Here is a 22,300-nt window from a genome sequence, read left to right on the forward strand (position 1 = left end):
CTTGACCCTCACGGGGTCAAGACATATCACTTGGCGCGCCCCATAGCAGCCACGGGGCAGTTTGTTTACCCTTTTTCTTTTCCTTTTTCTTTTTCTTTTTCTCTTTCTTCTCCTTCGCTCCCCATTCCCCCGCCCCTTCCCATTGTTTTCAAGGTACTCATTATTACAAAGAACACTCGTGAAATGTTGTGACACTATGCAGACATACAGTGAGTGCAGTGGTTAGTGGTGCTGGAAGGGTAGTGAGAGCTATGTCGCCAACACAACACCGAGGACACGCTCAAGCTCCGGAGGACGAAATCACCGAAATCACCCAGCAGCAGAGGAAGGTCAGTTCAGGTGGCAGGCAGTGAGGCAGCCTCGTCACTCAGGTCTGGAGCAAGATGTACGGCAACTTCATCAACTCTGTGCACTTATTCCGATAAACCGGCCAGCAACCACCACCTGTGTCTCGCCGGCCCAGGAGCTTAGCACTTCCTTACTAAGCCTGGGTATCCCTGAGTGACCTCCCAGATACTGCCTACCTGCATCCCTCTGGGACCTGTCACCTGAACCCAGCATCCTACCCGAGGATTAACATCGCACTTGACCTCACCGCTATCTGGAAGAATCCGCCCCTTCGCCCCCCTGGCACCACCCCCACTGCACTCCATCCCGCCCAACCCCTCCCATCACCCCTACATTTCCCAGAGACAAGTTTTCCATCCCCCTTCTCTTTTTGTACTTGTTCTCGTCAGCGAAATTTATTTAAATGTATTTATAAAATGTAAATTTTCAGCCAGACGGCTGCCGTATACCTGAATAAACCGTATATTATTATTATTATTATTATTATTATTATTACACACACACACACACACACACACACACACACACACACACACACACACACACACACACACACACACACACACACACACACACACACACACACACACACACACACACACACACACACACACACACACACACACACGAGGGCGGTGGTCACGTATTACTGGCCAACACGCACGGTCTTGCTGCGAGGTCAAGGTGGAGAATATTGTGGCGTCAGTGTGCCTTGAGAGAGAGGATGATGAGAAGGATAAAGGAAAGAAGGGAAGAAAGGTCTGATTGATTGATTAATGAAAGGAGGGAGAAAATAAGAGAGGTAGGGTGCAAGGCCTGGGGGGATGACGTCACGAGAGAAGATTACTATTATTGTTATTATTATTATTATTATTATTATTATTATTATTATTATTATTATTATTATTATTATTATTATTATTATTATTATTATTATTATTATTATTATTATTATTATTATTATTATTATTATCATAAGCTACCAAAGCCTCCCCTCAGGGTGCAGATACAACAAGTTGAGCCACACAAAATACCACTTGGTACTGAAGAAAAGCAAAGGCAACGAATAGTTAAGAAACTGGCCAGTCAAAGCCAAAAGGAGAAAAAATAAAATTACTGTTTCAAAAAAACATTCACGCGAGACTGAAATGTAGAAATGTCTGCAGAAAGGACAGTCTCATTAGGTAACTGATTTCATAAACTTGTCAATCTCTCTCTCTCTCTCTCTCTCTCTCTCTCTCTCTCTCTCTCTCTCTCTCTCTCTCTCTCTCTCTCTCTCTCTCTCTCTCTCTCTCTCTCTCTCTCTCTCTCTCTCTCTCTCTCTCTCTCTCTCTCTCTCTCTCTCTCTCTCTCTCTCTCTCTCTCTCTCTCTCTCTCTCTCTCTCTCTCTCTCTCTCTCTCTCTCTCTCTCTCTCTCTCTCTCTCTCTCTCTCTCTCTCTCTCTCTCTCACACACAAGAATTCTAAATCAGATTTTGTCTTTACTAGGAAATTCCGTTTGCTAGTGGCTTTTAAACCAAAGATAACTAACTGGGCGTTTCCCTCGCGCCTCTGCATCTTCCTTCCCTAGCGACGAACCCTGAGACATTTTCCCTCCGGCTCTCGATAAAAGAAAGGAAGTGAAAGGATTGAAATCGTAAGAAGAAAACTTTTGCTGGTGGCGGCCGTTTTGACAATGGAGATGGAAACTGCATTAAAAATAGAGAGAATTAAGAAGAGTTCAGCAATTTTCTTCCCCAACCTGCAGACTTTGATAGTTTTATGATATGGTATTTTAAGTTGAGCGTGAAGTCTTACTGAAATTATCATCCCCCCGTCATTTAATTGGATAGGTAACGTGAAATGGTAAACTTATTGGTCACATAATACTTGGGAATGTAAAAAAAAGATGATAATGAAAATAAAAGTTATGAAAAAGCATTGTTTTTTTTATATTTTAGAGTAGGAGTAAAAAAATTGTGAGTGTCATGAATGTTGAATATTTTTCCGACACTTCTTTTTGCTTATATGAACCTTTCTTTACCCTTTGCTTTTAACTCACTGCTTCTTTTCTCTCCTCTTTCTTCAGGAATCTCGAACATGCAGCAAGGCGAGTGTTCTTCCCTTCTTCCACCCTCGTATCTCTCCCTCTCCTCTCCCATGCCTCTACACATTCCTCCTCCTCCTGCTCCTCCTCCTCCTCCTCCAAAGGGTAGTGCTCTATCTTTTTTCCTTCCTACTCAAACATTTTCTTTCTACCCATGTTTACTTTCCTTCGTCTCCCCTCCCATCCTATATCTTTTCCCTCCTCTAGAAAACAAAATCTCACTAGCCGCTTCTTCACCCTCTCGCCCATGCCGTTTTATTTTCTCTTTATGATTTCCTGACCCTCGGCTTGCTCTCTTACTCTGCCTTCATGCGTCAACCATTTTCCTCCATCAGCTTCCTTCTCTAAGGCCTGTTCTTCTCTCTTCGTCGTCATGCAGCCTAACAGTTTCCGTTTTAATTTACCTTTAAAGGCTTTAGTATGGTAGGCGTTAAATTCATCCCTTTCTCTTCATTTTCCCTATACTTACTTCTCACTCATTCCTCAACTTTAACAATCATCTCTTCTCTGCCTCAGAAGGTCTATCTACGTCATAATAATGCCCTCCACCTCCTTCATCTCCCTATATTTCCTCTCTATGTACTTTTACTCCTACGTTAATCCCCTCCACCTCATCTCACCAAAAATATCCCTTTTCTCTTCCCCAGGAGGCTCATGGACGCCCGACCCAAGCCAGCTCTTAGGGGAGTACGAGGAGGAGACGCCCGTGCGGGACACCAACGCCTACTTCATGACGAACAACAACACTGTCATCACCGTACAGGTCGGCACCACCGCTGCCCTCCGCTGCCAGGTGTTCGATGTTGCCGAGCACGAGACGGTGAGTATAAATGAGGTAGCGTTGTGGTCAGGGAATGTTATGAAGGGAGTCTGCCTGCGCTTGGTCGCGTTCTAAGAAGCAACCCCAATTACGGTTGTCTGTCTCCTCACCTTGCTGAAGAATTACTCGGAAATATGCGTTAAAAAATATGGAATTCGTGGCTTTTAAATACATAATCAGTAATTTTCGAACATCAATTGTTTTCCGCTCTACGTTATTCTGTCCTGAATGTTTGATGAACAGCCTGGAGAGAATGACATCTGAGAAAATAAAAAATACAGTGCATTAATATTTGAGATTTTACTATTAAATAAGTGATGATATAATTAATTGCAATACTACCACTAATAATAATAATAATGATAATAATGCTAATCATAATGATAACAATGATAATGTTTTCTTGTTTGTGTATCACCGACCGGGATCGGGATTAATGTCACAGAGATGAGGTTCAGGTTCCTATTACTTTTCAACCTCATTGTGGTGGTGTGGTGACCAAGGCGTTTTGAATTCTGGGTTAATGATGATAATGGTACTACTATTACTACTACTACTATTACTACTACTACTACTACTACTACTACTACTACTACAACTAATAATAATAATAATAATAATAATAATAATAATAATAATAATGATAATGATAATGATAATGATAATGATAATGAGAATGATAACGATAATGATAATAGTAATAGTAATAATACTACTAGCAAATCCAACACTAAGGTTCGTGTGGCGGCAGCTCTCGTGATCGGCCACCCCCCTTTGTGGTGTGCCGGGCAGTAATTCCCAGGTGTGGTGACAGCCGTCCTCCCCTACACTCATTACTTCCTTTGTGTACGAGACGTATCATGTAATCCCTCCATTACCTCGCCACGTATGTCATGTTTTCCGACAGTCTTCTCAGTTTCTGGCGTCGTGTGTGTCATTTGGGTACCAGTTAGGAATGATGTGGAGCTCACGGAACTGGAGTGGTTCATGGAAGGTGGAAAAAGTCAAGGGTTTGGGCGCCACCAGTCCTCAAGAATGAATACTGGACACATCAACCAACTGGGAAGTGCTGTTAGAAATATGAGGATGTAATTCTATGGTTGAGTTCCAGTACATGTCATTTATCTGTGCGTGGGTTATGGGGGGGAGGGTGGGGGGATGGATGTGTGTGTGTGTGTGTGTGTGTGTGTGTGTGTGTGCGTGTGTGTTACCTGATGGTCACAGTTGGCGTGTTGTCCCTCAGGTGTCGTGGATAAGGCGCCGAGACCACCACCTCATCACCGTGGGCGCCAACACCTACTCCAACGACGAGAGGTTTCAGGTCACCTACTCCGAGAAGACACAGGTGAGTCACTGACGACGCTTGACCCTTTCTCACATCCTGCTTGTGGTCATTCATTGCCTTTTTGCATCAGGGAGACACACCAAAGCCAACTATAAGAAAAAGGCCTCATATTCACACTCTTTTTTTACCTCGTGCAATATATAACAGCCTCTAGTCTCTCTTCAGACTTGCCTAGCGTGACTCTCAAACCTTAGGTCTGGAAAAAAACACTTTCTTTTTATACACCAGAAGTTTAAATATTCTCCTGTATCGGTCGCATCACACTGAATTATTAGAAAAAAATAACAATGCCGTGTTGTCACTGATAGAGAAGTATGTAGGTCACTCTGTAAGTGACCCACCACACGAGAGAGAGAGAGAGAGAGAGAGAGAGAGAGAGAGAGAGAGAGAGAGAGAGAGAGAGAGAGAGAGAGAGAGAGAGAGAGAGAGAGAGAGAGAGAGAGAGAGAGAGAGAGAGAGAGAGAGAGAGAGAGAGTTTATTTTATAACTTTCATGTTATTAATATTAATATATATCATGTTATTAAATATTGCAAAATATTCATCTGATAAAGCCGTAGTAACTGCTGTAAACAGTTACTTTGCTGTTAATGTGGTACAGTGCATCGTGGCTATTAATGCCTCTGTATGTAATGAACTTTGGAACTTTCGGATTTATTGACTTGACGTTCCCCTCTAAAAAGGTGTTTGTTGAATATGAGGTATAATATGCTCTATTTTACATATTTATATATACAAAACACTAACTTTGAATGGAATCTGGTTTACTGAATTATCTCGATCACTTTATTGGGAAATAATATACCTGTCTTCAAATGTTTATTAGACCTAATGATGCGTGAGAACATCTTATAACTTAATTCCCTGAGCAGTCTTGAACTACTAATAGCTGGGCCCATATTCTCAATCCTTTCGGAGCTCTCATACCCATATATGATAAAGCCATAACATCGTAGAGGTTATGGCCCTTATGAGTATTTCCAAGAGTAGTTTTAGGAACCTAGTGATAGTTTGACACGGCTTCTACACCATGAACCTGAAAAACACTCATGACAACTCGACTAATCTCCTTTGTGGCCTTGGGAAATAGTTGTCGTGGAGCCGAAAGTGTTTAAGAATGCCGATCCTCAGCTGTACGCCTACAGCAGTCACCCGGTGCCACGCCTAGGCTGGGAACATCATGGAATACATACCTGATTCGGATCTCTACTGTCAAGGCAAAAGGTTTCCCCGAGAAGCAAAACCTGGCATGCATTACGCCGCTTCTTGGCAGGTGGCCGTTCTTCAGCGCCACGGCCGAGCCTGACCTCACTGCGCTGTCTCCCGAAATGGAGTTCTTGCAGTTTTCGATCAGCGACTGAGATTCACTTTCTTTGTTGTTGACTCTTTGTGACCTCCCCCTCCGTCCACCCCACCACTCTAACACACGCCTCTCCTCCCTTATTCTATTACTTCTCTCCGGAGCGCGGGAGGAATATCTTTTTTCTTTCTTTCCATGCCTCTCCTCTCCTCTCCTTATAACTCATTTCGGCAGGGAGAAATATTTATCTTCCACACTCTTCTTTCCTTCACCCCGCCACCCTACTGGTCATTTAAGGAGACCCTGCTGACACTCGGGACGGCCGCAGTGAACCTTAGATAAAGTCACAGGGAGAGTTACACAACTGACTGGAACCAATGGGGAATGACCGCCGCCTCATCTTTGTGTGTGTATGTGTGTATGTGTGTGTGTGTGTGTGTGTGTGTGTGCAATTCACCACCACGGCCTGATCACGTGTTGGTCGATCTATGGGTACTGCCAGGACCTCCTAGTCAACGGAAAGAATCCGGCCTGAGCGGGCTCGAACCGCCGCCCTTCCAGTCCGTGAAGCCTGGCAGCGCAGCGCTGTAACCAGTTGCGCCAAGGAGTGGTAGTGTGTGTGTGTGTGTGTGTGTGTGTGTGTGTGTGTGTGTGTGTGTGTGCACCCCTCACCCATGTCTACTACCCCCCCAGGATTGGACGCTACACGTGCGCTACGCCCAGACGCATGACGCCGGCGTGTACGAGTGCCAGCTGTCCGCACACCCGCCGATCGGGGTGTTCACCACGCTCAACGTCATCGGTGAGTCGCTTCCTCCGCCACGGTGACGATGTCCTTCTGCCACCCTTTTATCTGTCCTCCATGACTCTTCCGTTCGTCCTTCATTTTCAAAACATTCACTCCCTACTTCGTCGCATCCTCTATCCCGTAGTGTTTTCATTTATATTATTCATTTCCCTTTTTTCTCATCCTCAGTCTGCTTCACTCTTACCTTCCTTAGTTGTAAACGTGGCCATGACTGTTGTAATATATCAACTCAAACTTGTTCTTTTGTCTCCAACTATGTCATATGTAAATGGGAAGTAACTATTGCAGCGCACAGTGACCCACGGCAAAGCATTGATCACGGCTAGTGGAGGGTAGACGCAAACAATAACGGTACGCGAATATACACATGAAACTGGAGGTGGCAAGGAGGGCCAACAAAACACCAACATTCCACCACTAACCTGGCCTACTTTTCCTCTCCCGCAACAGAGGCTGTGGCGGAGATCGGTGGCGGGCCCGAGAGGTACGTGCAGATCGGCAGCTCCGTCCACCTGACGTGTACCATCAAGGACTACACCGAGCCCCCGACCTACGTGTTCTGGTACCACGCCGAGCACATGGTCAACTACGACTCCAACAAGAGGGTGAGTACGACTGTGACGCAATGATACCTGGATCACATTCATACCCCGGCTAGTATTTCGCACATAATATATTTTCAAACAACCATACACACCCACATATGCAATCAAAGCACGGTCATGTTTATAAGTAATTCCAGCTGAAAGGTTTTGTAAATATTGTCACGCACACTGAAATGATTGCTTATGTTGCCACCCCAGCTAATGTAAGTTTTTTTTAACATTTTTCTTTTTTTTATGATTTTGTTGTTTTCACCTTAAGACTGTCAACTTCGCTACACCAACTGACTTGCATCACCTCCCGCAATACACCTCTCTTTTGGCCACTATTCTAAACTCTTTTTTTTTTTACAGGGGCAGTGTTTAGCGGACTTTTTTCCTCATTATTATTTTTTGCCCTTGAGCTACTTCCTTAACTGTAAAAAAAAGTAACTAATGGCGCCCCTTCTTTCTCTTACGCAGATAACAGTCGTGAACAGCCTGGGCGAGAGTGAGTTGCAGATCTCTCAGGTGACGAAGGCGGACAGCGGAAACTACACCTGCCAGCCCTCCAATGCTCGCACGGCCTCAGTCTCCCTCCACATTATTACAGGTGCGAACCCTTACTCTGTCTGTTTGCCTCCAACACCTGTCCCCTGATGCATAATGTCGTATTTTTTGGTCCTTAATATATTATTTTCCTTAAAATGTGTGTTTTATCTACTGTTTCTTAGTTTCTTACCTCTGAGTCCAACAATTTTATATGTACCACAAACGTTTTTTTTTTTTTTTTCTTGATACACCTTGCTTGCACGTTTCCCACCACTTTTTTTTGCTCCTCTTCTCGGTAGCCTCTCTGTCTGCCTTCAATTACTAAGTTTGTTTTTTCTTGTTTCATACTCTTTTTTAAGGATAACGAAAATATTGTCCTTACGTTTACCATGTAGGAAAATTAGCATAGAAAATCAGGCTGCAAGTCATTTTTCTAAGTGTGGGCTGGACACTGAATAACAGTGGTAATCGACATCAGTCACTCGGTGCTTCGGTCAAGTTTCTCTCTTTTTTTTTTTGAGGCGTTTATATTTCACATGTTTGGCTCATACCCCGGTGGTAGGGATGATCTTTGCGATGATTAAAAAGAGAGTCGTTGACAGGGCGTGTACCCGAAACTCCACCTTCACCACGAGTGTGCCGCGACCACTCAGCAGCTGCCTCAAGACTTCTACTCAATATACATTTGAACAGAAAATTCCACATACCCCTTTCCTAGTTTCATTGTTTTTGTATGGATGAATTGCCTAAAAACTAATAAATGTTAATCATCTCTGCTGTACCAGCTAGAGGAAAGGAGAGCAGGGCAACAACACTAATTATAAGTGAGGTGGCGTTCCTCATTCCGCACGTCCTCCTTCCTCCTTAATGGACTGGCGTGTAATTACACCTTCCCCACCACGCAGACACACAGGGAGACCGTTACAAGACACCCGCACGTGGCGTGTAGAGGCACTTATTTTTAGTCCACCATTACCGTCCTGGCACGACCTGGGTTCATATATTTCCCAGTGTGAAGAGGTGCAGCATATCTAATATAAATTTCTTTTTATTGTTACTATAATAGAAAGAATTGTTTTTTATCATTATTATTATAATTATTATTTTAATTATTATTATTATTAGTATTAGTATTAGTAGTAGTAGTAGTAGTAGTAGTAGTAGTATCATTATCGTCATATGAAACAGCTGCTTTGTTTTATTTATAATATATTTTTTTGTTATTACTATTGTTTTTATCAATACCATAAAATTCATCTCCACATTTCATATTCGTTTTGACTGTCATCACAATTACATGTCGGGTGTGAGAGTCAACTCAGTACTTCTACGGAAAACAGCTGCCGGAGCCGAGTAGCTGCATGTCCTGTGTCCGTATGCCATAACATATGTTTCTTCCCGAAGGCGAGACCCCGGCAGCGATGCAGAGGGCAAGCGCCACGGAAGTGCAGTACCGCCTCAGCATGGCTCTCCTGTCGTCCCTTCTGGCGTTGGTGGCATTATAAGGTCGCTGGAAGCCGCACTTACCCGTCTCCACAGCCCTGTCCTAGTGCTGAAGACTCCTCGGGCATCTTCCAGCCTCCAGAGAAGCTCCTGCGTCCAAGTGCACTAAGACCTGGCTGTGCTGTTTCATATCAGATCATGGTCGCTGCCGCTGTCTCGCCGCTGTCGCTGTGCTGACGCGGCGGCACTCAATGGTGTTTAGTGACCGTGAGGCAGTGAGCGACGCTGTTTTTTGTGTTATATGTGAAGCGATGGTGTTTATTGGTGTGCGTAGCGAGGATGGCGCTTCTGTGAAAAGAAGAGTGCGTATATGTTAGTGGACGGCGAGGAAAGGACAAATGCGTGTTTAATGAACCCAGTAAGTCAATGACTGCCTCGCCTCGTATGTGAACTGCTTTTAGGTCGACGAGGGGCTGTACTACTTGACCCTCCGTGTAGGGAAACTCAACTTTTAAGCAAAGACGCCACAGCGCCACTAGTTCATAGATTTTGCTGTGAACGTTCCAGGCCAGCCGAGCGTTGCGTGTGCTTCATTACTACTAGGTGTTCGATGTGTCGCTGTGTGTGGTGCGCTGCGGGAGCTCCCACCACCATGTGCAGCGTCCTGGGTGTGAGGAAAAAGAATGTATTACTGTATAAAGATAATTACTGGATAAAAAGTGGTAAGCGAAAGTTGAATGTTCAATGTAAAGATCGAGTTGATACCATGGTAAGCTTCGCACTGTATTGACATCCTTTGTTTGTGGATAAAAAAGTGAGAGAAACCTTAGCTAATGTTGTAAAGTTTATGAAGATAATCAATCCACGATGCTGAATGTTTCTTCCTCCGACGGTCATCAGTGTGTACGTTCGGTGCCCGGAACGTTGTAGTCTCTGGGTGACCCCGACTGAACGCTGCTCTGGCTCGATGACCTACCCGCGTGGCCTCACGTGTGGGACGAACACCAGTGCCACACCGGAACACACATCCCTACACACACACACGCGGGTTGTTTTTCAAAAAGGAAATGCAAGTCAAGGTATAGTAAGGTATATCACCCTTTTTATTTCCAGAGAAGTTTTGAAAAGTTATGGAAAATTAAATTTAATGTAAAAAAAAAGTCATGTATAATTTTAACAAAAAAATAAAACATTGAACTTTTCTCAAAACAAAACACGTGGTTTTGAAGGTAAAACAATAAAAGAAGCTTTGGCAGGAGTTTGGTAAAAATGTAGGGCAGGATTAGTTTTTGAAAGAGAACGTTCGTGGATTTATTTGATAACTGTTAGTATGTTAAACATAAACATCATCATGGAAAACTTTGTGCCAGAAAATGTTAACAAGTCACCAATCATCGAGGTGATCGGAGAGTGCTTTTTGTGTCATTCAAGAAAAGAGATCAAAGGTCCAAGGCCCCCACGGGCCAGCAGGCGGCCACTTATTAGAGCATGTTTGTTTAGTTGCCGCACAGGCTGAGGGCCACACAGCCACGTGGCCAGGGCACTCTGGTTCGCTACACAGACAACACACTCCTGAACACTTTCACTCAACAACATGAACAACAATTACTCTACCAAGAAATCTTTAACCAAACTTCATTTTTTAAAGAATTAAAATGTAGTTTTTTCATACTTATTTATCACGATTTATCTTAACGTTCACCTATCTATGCCATATTTTTTTGTGCATTACTCGACTTCAGGTTCTGTATCTGGATTAATCTAATGAAGGGCGTATTATCTATTGGATCACCTTGCTGCTCAAGCCTGCTGAGTCAGCACCTCCCTTGCTCTATGTTTTGTGATGCCCACATTTGTGATTTTATTACTTGCCCATCAAACTGGACACCTTAAATTTACTAATTGAAAATTAATGTCTCAGTATGATATCATGTCAAAAATATTGTATATATATATATATATATATATATATATATATATATATATATATATATATATATATATATATATATATATATATATATATATATATATATATATATATATATATATATATATATATATATATATATATATATATATATATATATATATATATATATATATATATATATATATATATATATATATATATATATATATATATATATATATATACATTTATATATATATATATATATATATATATATATATATATATATATATATATATATATATATATATATATATATATTCCTGTTCCCCATTTTTTTCCTTATGTAATAATTCGCAGAGTCAGCACTCTTTAAACGGTTTACGAACTCGCACACAAAGCATCAAACAATTGTGTGTGAAGTCTATGATGATAAGCTCTATGTACCGTGATAGAAAAGTGTCCTGCTGAAACCAAGAACACACACACACACACACACACACACACACACACACACACACACACACACACACACACACACACACACATGTTTACACACAGGTATATAGGTATAATTATCTACTTTCCTCATTCCGGCCCGAACCATCTCTTGGCACACAATTTCCTTACATTACTATTTTCTCAGTCCTCGGGAACAAAACAACCCTTCCTACGCAAGTGGCCAAGCAAACTGAAATATTAGTGAAAGCCTCTGAGGCCCAGTGTACCTAAAGTGATCTAACATTCACATATAATACTGGAAAGGAAAGGAAACACTTCAGATTCGATGTGCACAAACGTTTAGCGTATCATTGCCTTTCCTTTGAGGGAGGAACAACCCGTTTTCGAAACCCATCGCGGCTCAACGTTTGAGTGTACCGAGAGGAGAAAGAGAGTCCTGTCGGCGAGTGATGTGACGTCATGCTTCCGTTGCGAGAGAATCCGACAGGTGTGTGTGATGATGCCATGCAGGTGTGACGACGGTGGCTGACGACGGTGCGACTCACTCCTTCTCTCTCTCTCTCTCTCTCTCTCTCTCTCTCTCTCTCTCTCTCTCTCTCTCTCTCTCTCTCTCTCTCTCTCTCTCTCTCTCTCTCTCTCTCTCTCTCTCTCTCTCTCTCTCTCTCTCTCTCTCTCTCTCTCTCTCTCTCTCTCTCTCTCTCTCTCTCTCTCTCTCTCTCTCTCTCGTTTAGGCCTACCTCTGAAGTGAGAGATAAGTGAGAAATGTTTTCGTCTCGTTCCCCTTACATTTATTTGAGAGGGAGAGTGGGAAAAGAGAGGGAAAAGAGAGAGAGAGAGAGAGAGAGAGAGAGAAAGTGGCATCTCCCCGCCCCTCCCTACTCAGCGATCTGTTTGTTGACTGTTAGATGTTCATATTTACGATTCGTTGTGTCACTGTTTGCCGGCGTCTCTGTCTTTTGTGTTTGTTAGTTTATTTATCCTTGAGTATCTGGCTAGCGATGTTTTCCTTTTGTTTTCTCTCTCTATCGAACACACATACCAACACGTTTGTATAGTTTGGCGCGTGCGAGAACACACACACACACACACACACACACACACACACACACACACACACACACACACATCTCTCTCTCTCTCTCTCTCTCTCTCTCTCTCTCTCTCTCTCTCTCTCTCTCTCTCTCTCTCTCTCTCTCTCTCTCTCTCTCTCTCTCTCTCTCTCTCTCTGCCTACTTTTATAAGACAATGAATACGGTGCATAAACCATAGCACTTTTGATTTATAAACGCGTGAGTGTGTGTGTGTGTGTGTGTGTGTGTGTGTGTGAGAGAGAGAGAGAGAGAGAGAGAGAGAGAGAGAGAGAAAGGGGGGGGGGGGTCTGTGTGTGTGTGTCAGTGTACATTTATATTTGATTTTACATACTTTCCGTTCCATACATTAAGTGTTCTATACATGTGGTTTACTAGTCAAGCTTAAGGTTCATATTATGTTGATTTGATGCGATATCCTTCCGTCATTTACATTATCATTTACGGACCTCTGTCTTCTCGCTAGCTGAAAATAAATAAAAAAATCTTAGAGCTGCTATATTATAAAGAAATACTTATAATAACCCTTGTATACTATTGTCCGTATTTGTATGAGAATAAATATATTTTCAAATGTAGTTTTCTTCTTTCTTGCTATGTCAATGGTTATGAGACTAAAGCAACACCATTTTCACACATTCCACCTCACCTTGATGACGTTTACAGAGCCTCAGCACACCAGTCGCTCACATACTTCTGGTTCTTTGGTATGCATTTATCAGAGGAACTCCACTTCCAAACCACGACTTACCGGAATGGGCTTCCGTCACGACTCAACATCATGGTCCTCCTGTGGCTCAGCGCCCCGCCGACCCTCGCCAGGCTCCTCCCCAGCACGTCAGCCGCTCACCCTCCTGGATATTACGGTAGGGTCTTACTGGGACATTTCTTTTTCCCCCATCGTCGTGACCTTCCTACAGGGCTCGTCCTCTCTACTTAGGCTCCATAAATCCTTATGATAATATTAATATCAGAAGAATGACCAAAAATGTGATAATGATATTAGCTCGCCGACACCTGTGCCGCCTTAATTTCCCTGAAGAAGCCTTAGCGAATTTCATCGGGAATACACTTACCTGTGCCTTATTTTGCTCCTACAAATTCAGGAAAATGTCCCAATGATAATAATAATAATAATAATAATAATAATAATAATAATAATAATAATAATAATAATAATAATAATAATAATAATAATAATAATAATAATAATGAGGAGGAGGAGAAAGGAAACACGGTTGTCCTGAGGCGAGCGTGTTCCCGACTCGTTTCACTTTAGGGCTTCGTCAACGGAACTCAGTCGGCTCAGGCGTCATCGTTCTCAAAAGTGGGTCATTTGACACGCCCGGCTCGTTGCTCTGAGGTCAGGTTACCGCTACATGTCACCTGCTTGGCCACGGTGTCCTTTTCTCCCGATCTTTCTCTGCACACCATTCTACATCTCCAGCCTCTTCTCATTCTTCTTCCCTACCCTTTCGTCTGTTAAATCGTCCCCCAATGGTATAACGTAATTCGGTTTTCACGCATATTTCACAGTCGTCTGCTTGTTCTAGACGTTATCAGCCTCCGTATCGTATAAGGGGAGACCTCTTAGTACTCTTTGTGCAGGATTTGTACCATGTGTCTCAACAGTGGATCCTTCAAAGGGCTTTTAAGGGACATCCGTTTGGAGGCTTAAGGGGCCCCGCAGCATGCAGGCTTGCTTGGGTCGATGTTCCGGTGATTTGTGCGTCAATACATCTGGTTTTAGGGCCGCCGCTGCCCGGCTCGCGCTCAGTGAACTTGGGGCTCCGGGCATAAACTCCTTCAAGTATCCATTACCAAAGTTAGCCGAGTATCGACATCCTCGTGTTAGTGCTGCGCCACCACTGCACCTCTGGACTTTGCTTAAATGAACTGTTTTGTGTATTGTTTATTACCCAGTACTGTAAGATCTCATTTCCACAATGATACGAATTCACACGTCAGTCATTAGTTTCTCTTCATCTTTATCCCATATATTACTTAGCTGGTGGATGGTATCATTCATTTCTTGCGAGGCTAATTGTCAGAAAATCGAGCAGACTTATTTTGTGTTTGGGCTATATTCAATGTAGTGAAGTATATATCTTGATTTATTAACTAAGCGGCTAAGACGTTCTCTGTAGGATCAGTCTGTCCTTATATTTTGCTGTACCATAAGTGATTTTTATTATTATTATTGATGATAATATTATTATTATTGTTATTATTATTATCATTATTATTGCTATTGTTCTGGGTACAAGCTGACAATAGTAGCACCCCGCCCGTTGCCTTCCTGCTTCTCCCATCATTGCTCCTCCCCTCTCCTTCCCTACCTTTCCCTTCCCTCCTTCTTTGCCCCTCCAATCCTTGCCCCTCCCCTCCCTCCCTGGTACTCCACTCCCTCCCCACGCGCCGCCCCGACCTGCCCTCTGTCGGGATTCATTTCATTGCCTGAGTGGACAGTGAAACCCTCCTCGTCCCTGGCCCCTTGGAGGACAGACACACACAGTAAAGGCTACATCTGTTCGTTTATTGTTTCACTTATCTTTCAAGTGAATAGCAAATTGACTTACTACCCATTTCATGAACCTTCTGCGATGTTTTCAAAAGCCATACCAGCAACGCCGAGCGAACTGAAAAAAAAGTTTCATACGACTGAACGACTTGTTATTGAGATGCCATCAACCTTGTCATGGAAATAATTTGGTATAATAAAACTCTATTCTATTTATAATAACCTTTTCTGGTGCAGTGTTAATATTATTTATGTTTAGAAAAAAACACGTGTTTTATTTCAATGGAAGCTGTTATTTCACTTTGTACGATTTGAAAATAAATATCAAATTGGAAACGAGAGTGGGGGGAGGGGGTGGGGACGCACGTCGAGGCACCTCAGTTTCTCCTCGTACCCTGTGAGGGACACTTCTCGGCAGTTTTGTGTTTCAAATTACGTTTTTTAACGCTTGGGCTTAGGACATTATCAAACCCAAACTGCAGTGCATCAGACTAGCTGCAGACTGGCGTGTATGATTGCCTGCGGAAGGAAGAAAGAATCAGTGTTTTTATCTGCCATAATTTAAACTGTTTTGACGGGTCAGACCAGGCCGCTCTCCAGCACTTCTGCTGCCCCGCCGCCAACCACGCACAGGAGAATAGACGAGAGGCAAGACGACTGAGCCAGTGGCAGGGAGACCATCGGTAAGTGAACCATGATTGATTGGATATTATGTCGAAAATTCATAGAATCTTGGACACACATACACACACACACACACACACACCTGACACTATTAGCACTGCAGACAGTTCATACCTCTACTCCAAATGAATTTTAAAGGTCCGGCAAAATTGATATCACGCTGATCTGCGGTTAGCCCTGTGTCAATTTTGAAACTAACGGCTCCACCTCCACCTCAGTGCACCGGTTCCTTAAAGTTTCTTATATAATTTGCGGAAAAGGTTTCAATAATAATGATAATAATAGTACTGATAATGCTGATACTACGCTTACGATTGATGATAATAATATAAAGAAGGAAAAGAATAGATAATAAGCTAGAGGAGAAAAGGGTTAAGATTCGTTTTATTACTGAGAAAAGTCTTATTGCAATGTAGGTTAGTTTACCGGTGTCCAAGATCCACTATAGTTTACAGTATTGTATAGATAAAGTGATGAAGGGTGACATCAGAGACCCGAGCACTAAAGTTTGTGTGTCTCCCCCAATCCAGCTTTCACAGTCTCTCCTTAGTTCGCCTTCCTGGACCTTTAACAAATATCGCATTCTAATGTTATACTCTTCTTCCTTTGAGTATCACCTAAGATTGGTTCCTGGTAAAGACTCGTTTTAGGACCATGCCAGTATCTCATTATCTACCTTATGAAACATCATTATCTCTGCATATATCTTTTCTACAAACCTTCAACAGTCATGGAAACGCTTTGAAAATCCAATTCAAGGACTTTCTTTTTACTCCTGAAAACAGGGAATAATGTTTACGAAAGCGCGTCGCCTCCTTTGGCGGCGGCCGCGGCGACGCTGCAGCCGCCACAGCCGCAAAATAGCTCGCAGAGGGTTTAGGTTCAGGGAGCATATTTAAACTACTCCAACCGAACTTTACGACCTACTAGCGGGGGGGCTGCGCCCCCCTCGACCCCCCCATTCTAACCAGGGGGGCTACGCCCCCCTCTGGACAACCCCCACATATATATGTGACTTATTTCAGCAAGGAGGTATTTCTCGCAACACCGACTGCACCGTGGCCAGAGCACATTATCCCCTATTTTCAGGAGTAAAAAAAAAGTCCTTCCATTGGATTTTCAAAGCGTTTCCAAGACTGTTGAAGGTTTGTAGAAAAGATAAATGAAGAGATACAGATGTTTCATACGGTAGGTAATGAGATACTGGCACGGTCCTAAAACGAATCTTAACCTGGTTCCTTGATGTGTCACTCCTAGTATGATAATAAAACAACAATTTGGGCGTATTGTAAGAACTATGTGCCCGTTACCATTTCATGTCACTTCTAACTAGCTAATATGCATGAAAAATCTTTAATCGGCAGCCGCAGAATAATCGTTAAAAGCTCATAAAACCCCTTCAGTGCCAAGCTTCCCCGCAGATATCGCACGTCTGGCGTCCCACATTCAACATATTTCTCAACTCCAGGAAAGCGTCATTGAGCTCTGTAACTTAATCTGATCTGACTTGATTCTTTGAGTGGGTTGGTTTAGAGTTCCTTGAAAACTTTGCACGCATCAAAATGACTTCGCCGAGTCAACACTTCAGGATTTTTTTGCTTCTTTTAGTCTGAGAAAAACGATCGACCTCCTTTGTGCTGTGTTTTGTTACTATTGGGGAATACTGAGAGAGAGAGAGAGAGAGAGAGAGAGAGAGAGAGAGAGAGAGAGAGAGAGAGAGAGACCCCACCCCCACCCCCCACCCCCGGCAGTCACACACAGACACACACACACACAGGTCTCTGAGAATGCGTGGGATCAGGGGGATGTTTCTGGTGGCGTCAGCGCGGAGGGGTCCATTAGGTCAGTCTTGGGTGCAGGGGCGAAAGAAGGTCCAGTGATTTTTGTGAGGGATCATCTCTGTCCCTCCGCGTGGCTGGGTACGAGAAGCCTTGGTCATCTAACCTCTTGCCATTGTATATCATGTTCCATTATTGTTCCCCCCTTTCTGCCCGAGTAAGCTTCATTTGTGTATAATGTTCTATGCCTTGTTCGTTCCTTTCTACCCAGGGTTGCTCATTTACGAGCCCATTGTACATTCAGTCATCATGCACGTCACTTATTCTAGGGATGGTTGTGAAAATAGTGACGATGTATGTAATTCCTGTCTTCATTCCCTCCTTTCTACCCAGGGAAGCTCGTCTACCAGGCCCAGTGTGTATATTATCTCGTGTCACTAGTTGTAGGGAGTTGTGAAAATAGTGACTTCGATGTACGTGGTTCCTGACTTCATTCCCTCCTTTCTACTCCGATAAGCTCAGTTACGAGACACATTGTACATTCAGTTATCGCCTGTCACTTATTGTAGAGGTGGTTGTGAGTATAGTGACTTCGATGTCCGTGATTCCCGCTTTCATCCTCTCCTCCACTGGGAAACTTAGTCCGCCATGCTCGAGACTATCAACTTTTAATTGGGCAAAGGGTTTATAATTGCAATAACCTCCTCACTAGCACAAGTTGGAAGGCAAGAAGTTGCGAGAAAGGAAATAAATTATGCCCCGAGAAGTCGTCTCCCGAGGATCACTGAATTCTGAGGTTCAACGGAAAATTACTTTTTAATGAGACATTTTGCTGCCTCCATTTTTTGGTTGTAGAAAATGGCGTAGTCTGCAACGGCGGGAAGAGGAAGACTGCTTGTGTGTGTGTGTGTGTGTGTGTCTGTGTGTGTGTGTGTGTGTGTGTGTGTGTGTGTGTGTGTGTGTGTGTGTGTCCTAAAAGAGAGAGAGAGAGAGAGAGAATTGAACAGCTCACCCACTACGAAAGGGAATTAAATTCTTCCACGCCAGAGGTACAATTGGCAATAGACTCCCAATGGTCGCTCGGCCCTTTGCCCGCAACCCTGCGGCCAAGGCTGTAAAACAAGGAGAAGTTATTTGATGAATACTTTTCTCCTGCTTTTTATTGTGTTCTGTATGCGTTCCCTCACCGCCTCCACCAGTGGCTGAGTTGTCGAGGCGTGCACACAGTCAAGTATTTCAAGGCTACAAAATGGGGAGGAATTTTGGAACTTTGGTCATAAATTCGTAGGTGGTGAAACTGAGGTCAACCACGACGGTTCCTGAGCCACGACAACCCCGCCAATATGTGCCTCGGCGCGCCACCAAACGCGAATCGACACAACGCCTGTTCACGCTGCGTCCGTTTACCGCCCCCTCATGTCAAGAGATGAACTCTCAAACACGTTAGTCCTAACCACGCCGCGCCACACCACGCCGCACCAGCACAGGCCGCACGCAGGATCATTTCACACGTCTCTTCGTACGTCCGCCAGGAACACTGACCGAGCTTAAAGTAGATACGAATGTTGCTGCTATTATGCCCATATTTTTGCTCATCAGTCTCGTTGATATAATTTAGTAAGTAGAGTTCTTCAGCAACAGACTTAATATAATTTGTTCGATCATTGTATACCTAACAGCACATCAACAACAGTAGCTTTATACACATTCCTTTGACTTGAAGATGGTTATAAGTTTAATATTTATGAGATGTGTTGGTGATAAAAGAGGAAGGGTAGACATTCATCAGTTGCGGTTGCTTACTCCTCCATGTTTCCTCCTCCTCCTCCTCCTCCTCCTTCGCCTCCTCCTCCTCCTCCTCCTCCTCCTCCTCCTCCTCCTCCTCCTCCGCCTCACCTTTTTCCTGCTCTTTGTTTTCTTCATTTCTCTATCTCATCCATCTCTTCCTTTCCCTCACACCATTTGTCTCATTCTCCTGCTTCTCTTCCTCCTCAACCTCTTGCTTCTTCTTTCCTCTCCTTATCCTTCTTATCGGCCTCCTTCTCTTCCTATTTATGCACATTCACATCCATTATTTTCTCTATCTCATTCATCTCCTCCTTTCCCTCACACCATTTGTCTCATTCTCCTGCTTCTCTTCCTCCTCAACCTCCGGCTCCTCCTCCTCTTTCTCTTGGTCCTTCTTTCCTCTCCTTATCCTTCTTATCGACCTCCTCCCCTTCCTGGATATGCCACTCCACCTCTGACCCTTTCTTCTCGCCTCTTTCCTGCCCACAAAATAACCTTCCTAAAGCTGCTTAGGTTTATATCAGTCTGTTTGATGCCAAGTCAGTCGCTAAGATTGAACTCTAGTCATTTGTCCCCAACACACCGATCAGCGTGACCAAAGAAAGATAGTCGGTGGAGAAAGGCCAAATCACCAGGAGTCTTGGATAGAGATGACTAGACTAGCAAGGTATAAGGACAGGGTTATGAGAGAAAATCCCCAGGAGTATTTTTTCTTAGTGGAGGAGGAGGAGGAGGAAACGGGCAGATATTATTTTGAGGGGAACTCAAATTTAAAGCAGAGTGTAAACGAGCGGAGAAAGGAGTAAACAAGTAAAATGAAAATAAGGGAAAAGCTGGATAAATAAAGGTAATGTTTGATGAAGCGAGTTACAATTAAAAGGGGCGGGGATGATAATTGAAAGAAAAAGAGGTGTAGGGAAAATGGGAATAGTAGGGATTATGGGAAAAAGAGAAGACGTATTTAATGATGGGTCTATGGACACTGAAGAACGTGTTACATATTAAGCAGATGAGGCAAAATAACATTGGTAATTGGTAAAAAGAAAACGGGAAGAAATATGCGGGAAGGACACCGAGTGAAATGTATACAGATGGAGATAAGAAGAGGAGCAAAATTTTATCAGAGAAGGTTGAGAGGAAATGGTCTAGAAAAGTAAAGGGAAGAGAGTTGTAGTGGTTGATGGTGAAGTTGAGAGAAATAGAAGACAGAACGAGAGCAAGAAAACATTATCGGCTAAACCATAAAGGAGAAAATAAAAGAACTGAAGAGAGAGTGGAGGAAGGAAAGAGGCAATAGAATAAACAACATAACATGAAATTTAAAGGTACGAATAAGCATGTGAACATAAGAAGAAAAAAAACATTTACGATGGAAAGGAAATCAAATACCGAAAACAATACATGAATGGAAAGGCAAAAAGTGGAAATGAGGAAACTGGTGTGAAAAGGCGGTGAAGTGTGAGACAAAACATGTTGACAAGATATAAAGTAGTGACATATCTGTTTCGTCCACCCACAGTCTGGACACGCGTTGGATTCTTGATTGCCAGCCAGCACCCTCCCGAAGCTTTTTTTTTTTTTTGGCTTCAAGGATCGATCTCTAGCAAACGCTGAGAACTCACCCACCCCATCACCCTTACTTGAAGGAGGACAGTAACCGTGCCTGGCAGCGATAAATATTTAGAGGTCTAAGCGTGACTCGAACCTCGTCCTGCGGGTGACAGGCAAGGGCGGTATCCACTAAGCTAAGAAACGGTGTTCAGGAATAGTTCTGTGTCCCACAATTGTGTTACTTATTCCTTTCTCTCCCGTTGGTTCCAGTAATATTCCCGGTCCATTGTCTTCCCCGCCCCTCCTTGTCTCCCGTTCCTCTCTTCCCAAGATAGTCGCTGTCAGTTTATCAAAAACTTTTCTCTGTTATTTGAATCACTCACACTTTATTGTAAAAGTTATAATGTGTCCTTGGCCTCCCACATGCTCCACTCTCTTGCCTCCGTTCATGCCTTCCTCCTCCTTTAACCTCAAAAAGGCGGCGCTCCTGGCCTTGAATAGTAATTCATTGTCTCAGTCTCTTACATACCAAACTTCTCTTTCTACTGTGACTTTGTTTTTTAAACTATATAGTGCTTTTAGTTTCTTTACCTCTGCTTCATTCCTTCTGGCCTTTTTCTGCGATCCTACCCTTGGTCTCTATTCTTCTTGTATTGTTTTATTCTGCTCCAATGTCCTCTTTTCCTTTCCACATCTGTACATATCTTTTCCATGAGGCATCCAGGCATATTTCTTTCGCCATCCTGCCTTATCTCATTTTCTCTGTTTTCGTCATGTAGCTTCCCCTTCCTTAATCTTTCTCTGAAGGAGCTTTACTCATTTCCCCTCAGAGCTTCCACTGCTTTTCCCCTCAGAGCAACTAAACACTAACTTCCCATCTGATTCTGGATTACTTTAAATCTTCTTACCTCCTCTGCACGGGGCTCATACCATACCCATGAGTTTCTTTCACTTGACTCCATTCATTTTCATTTCTATGTTTCCTTCTATATCCTCTCTCCACACCTCTATTGCTAAATTGTTATACTTTCTACAACTTCCAAGATACTGTTTCCAGCTCACACTGCCCTGCTGCTAGTGTGGTAATTTCCATCACTTTACATTTCCTTCACCTAAAGTCTCCCTCCAATTCCTTGCCGTCGCCCAAAGGGAGTGTGGCGGGGAGCGGGACGCGGCGGCATAGAATTTGTTGTTTGTTCGGGAGTGGTTCAGTTAAAGGCATTGGAGCGCCCTC

General features: G+C 43.3%; 1 protein-coding gene across 2 annotated transcripts in view; it reads left to right on the top strand.

Annotated features, from left to right (window-relative positions):
* The window catches only part of LOC127005810 (zwei Ig domain protein zig-8-like), a 154,704-nt gene extending 143,493 nt beyond the window's left edge, over positions 1-11,211 (top strand). For both annotated transcript variants that reach the window (XM_050874948.1, XM_050874951.1), the window contains 6 exons: positions 3,081-3,253; positions 4,497-4,598; positions 6,591-6,699; positions 7,156-7,310; positions 7,770-7,899; positions 9,243-11,211. In XM_050874948.1, the coding sequence (XP_050730905.1) occupies positions 3,081-3,253; positions 4,497-4,598; positions 6,591-6,699; positions 7,156-7,310; positions 7,770-7,899; positions 9,243-9,343 (770 nt within the window). In that variant the 3' untranslated portion in view covers positions 9,344-11,211. The remainder of the gene's footprint in view (positions 1-3,080; positions 3,254-4,496; positions 4,599-6,590; positions 6,700-7,155; positions 7,311-7,769; positions 7,900-9,242) is intronic.
* Positions 11,212-22,300: the final 11,089 nt, after the last annotated feature.

This window comes from Eriocheir sinensis, chromosome 3 (genome assembly GCF_024679095.1).
Source record: "Eriocheir sinensis breed Jianghai 21 chromosome 3, ASM2467909v1, whole genome shotgun sequence".
Taxonomy (NCBI): Eukaryota; Metazoa; Arthropoda; class Malacostraca; order Decapoda; family Varunidae; genus Eriocheir; species Eriocheir sinensis.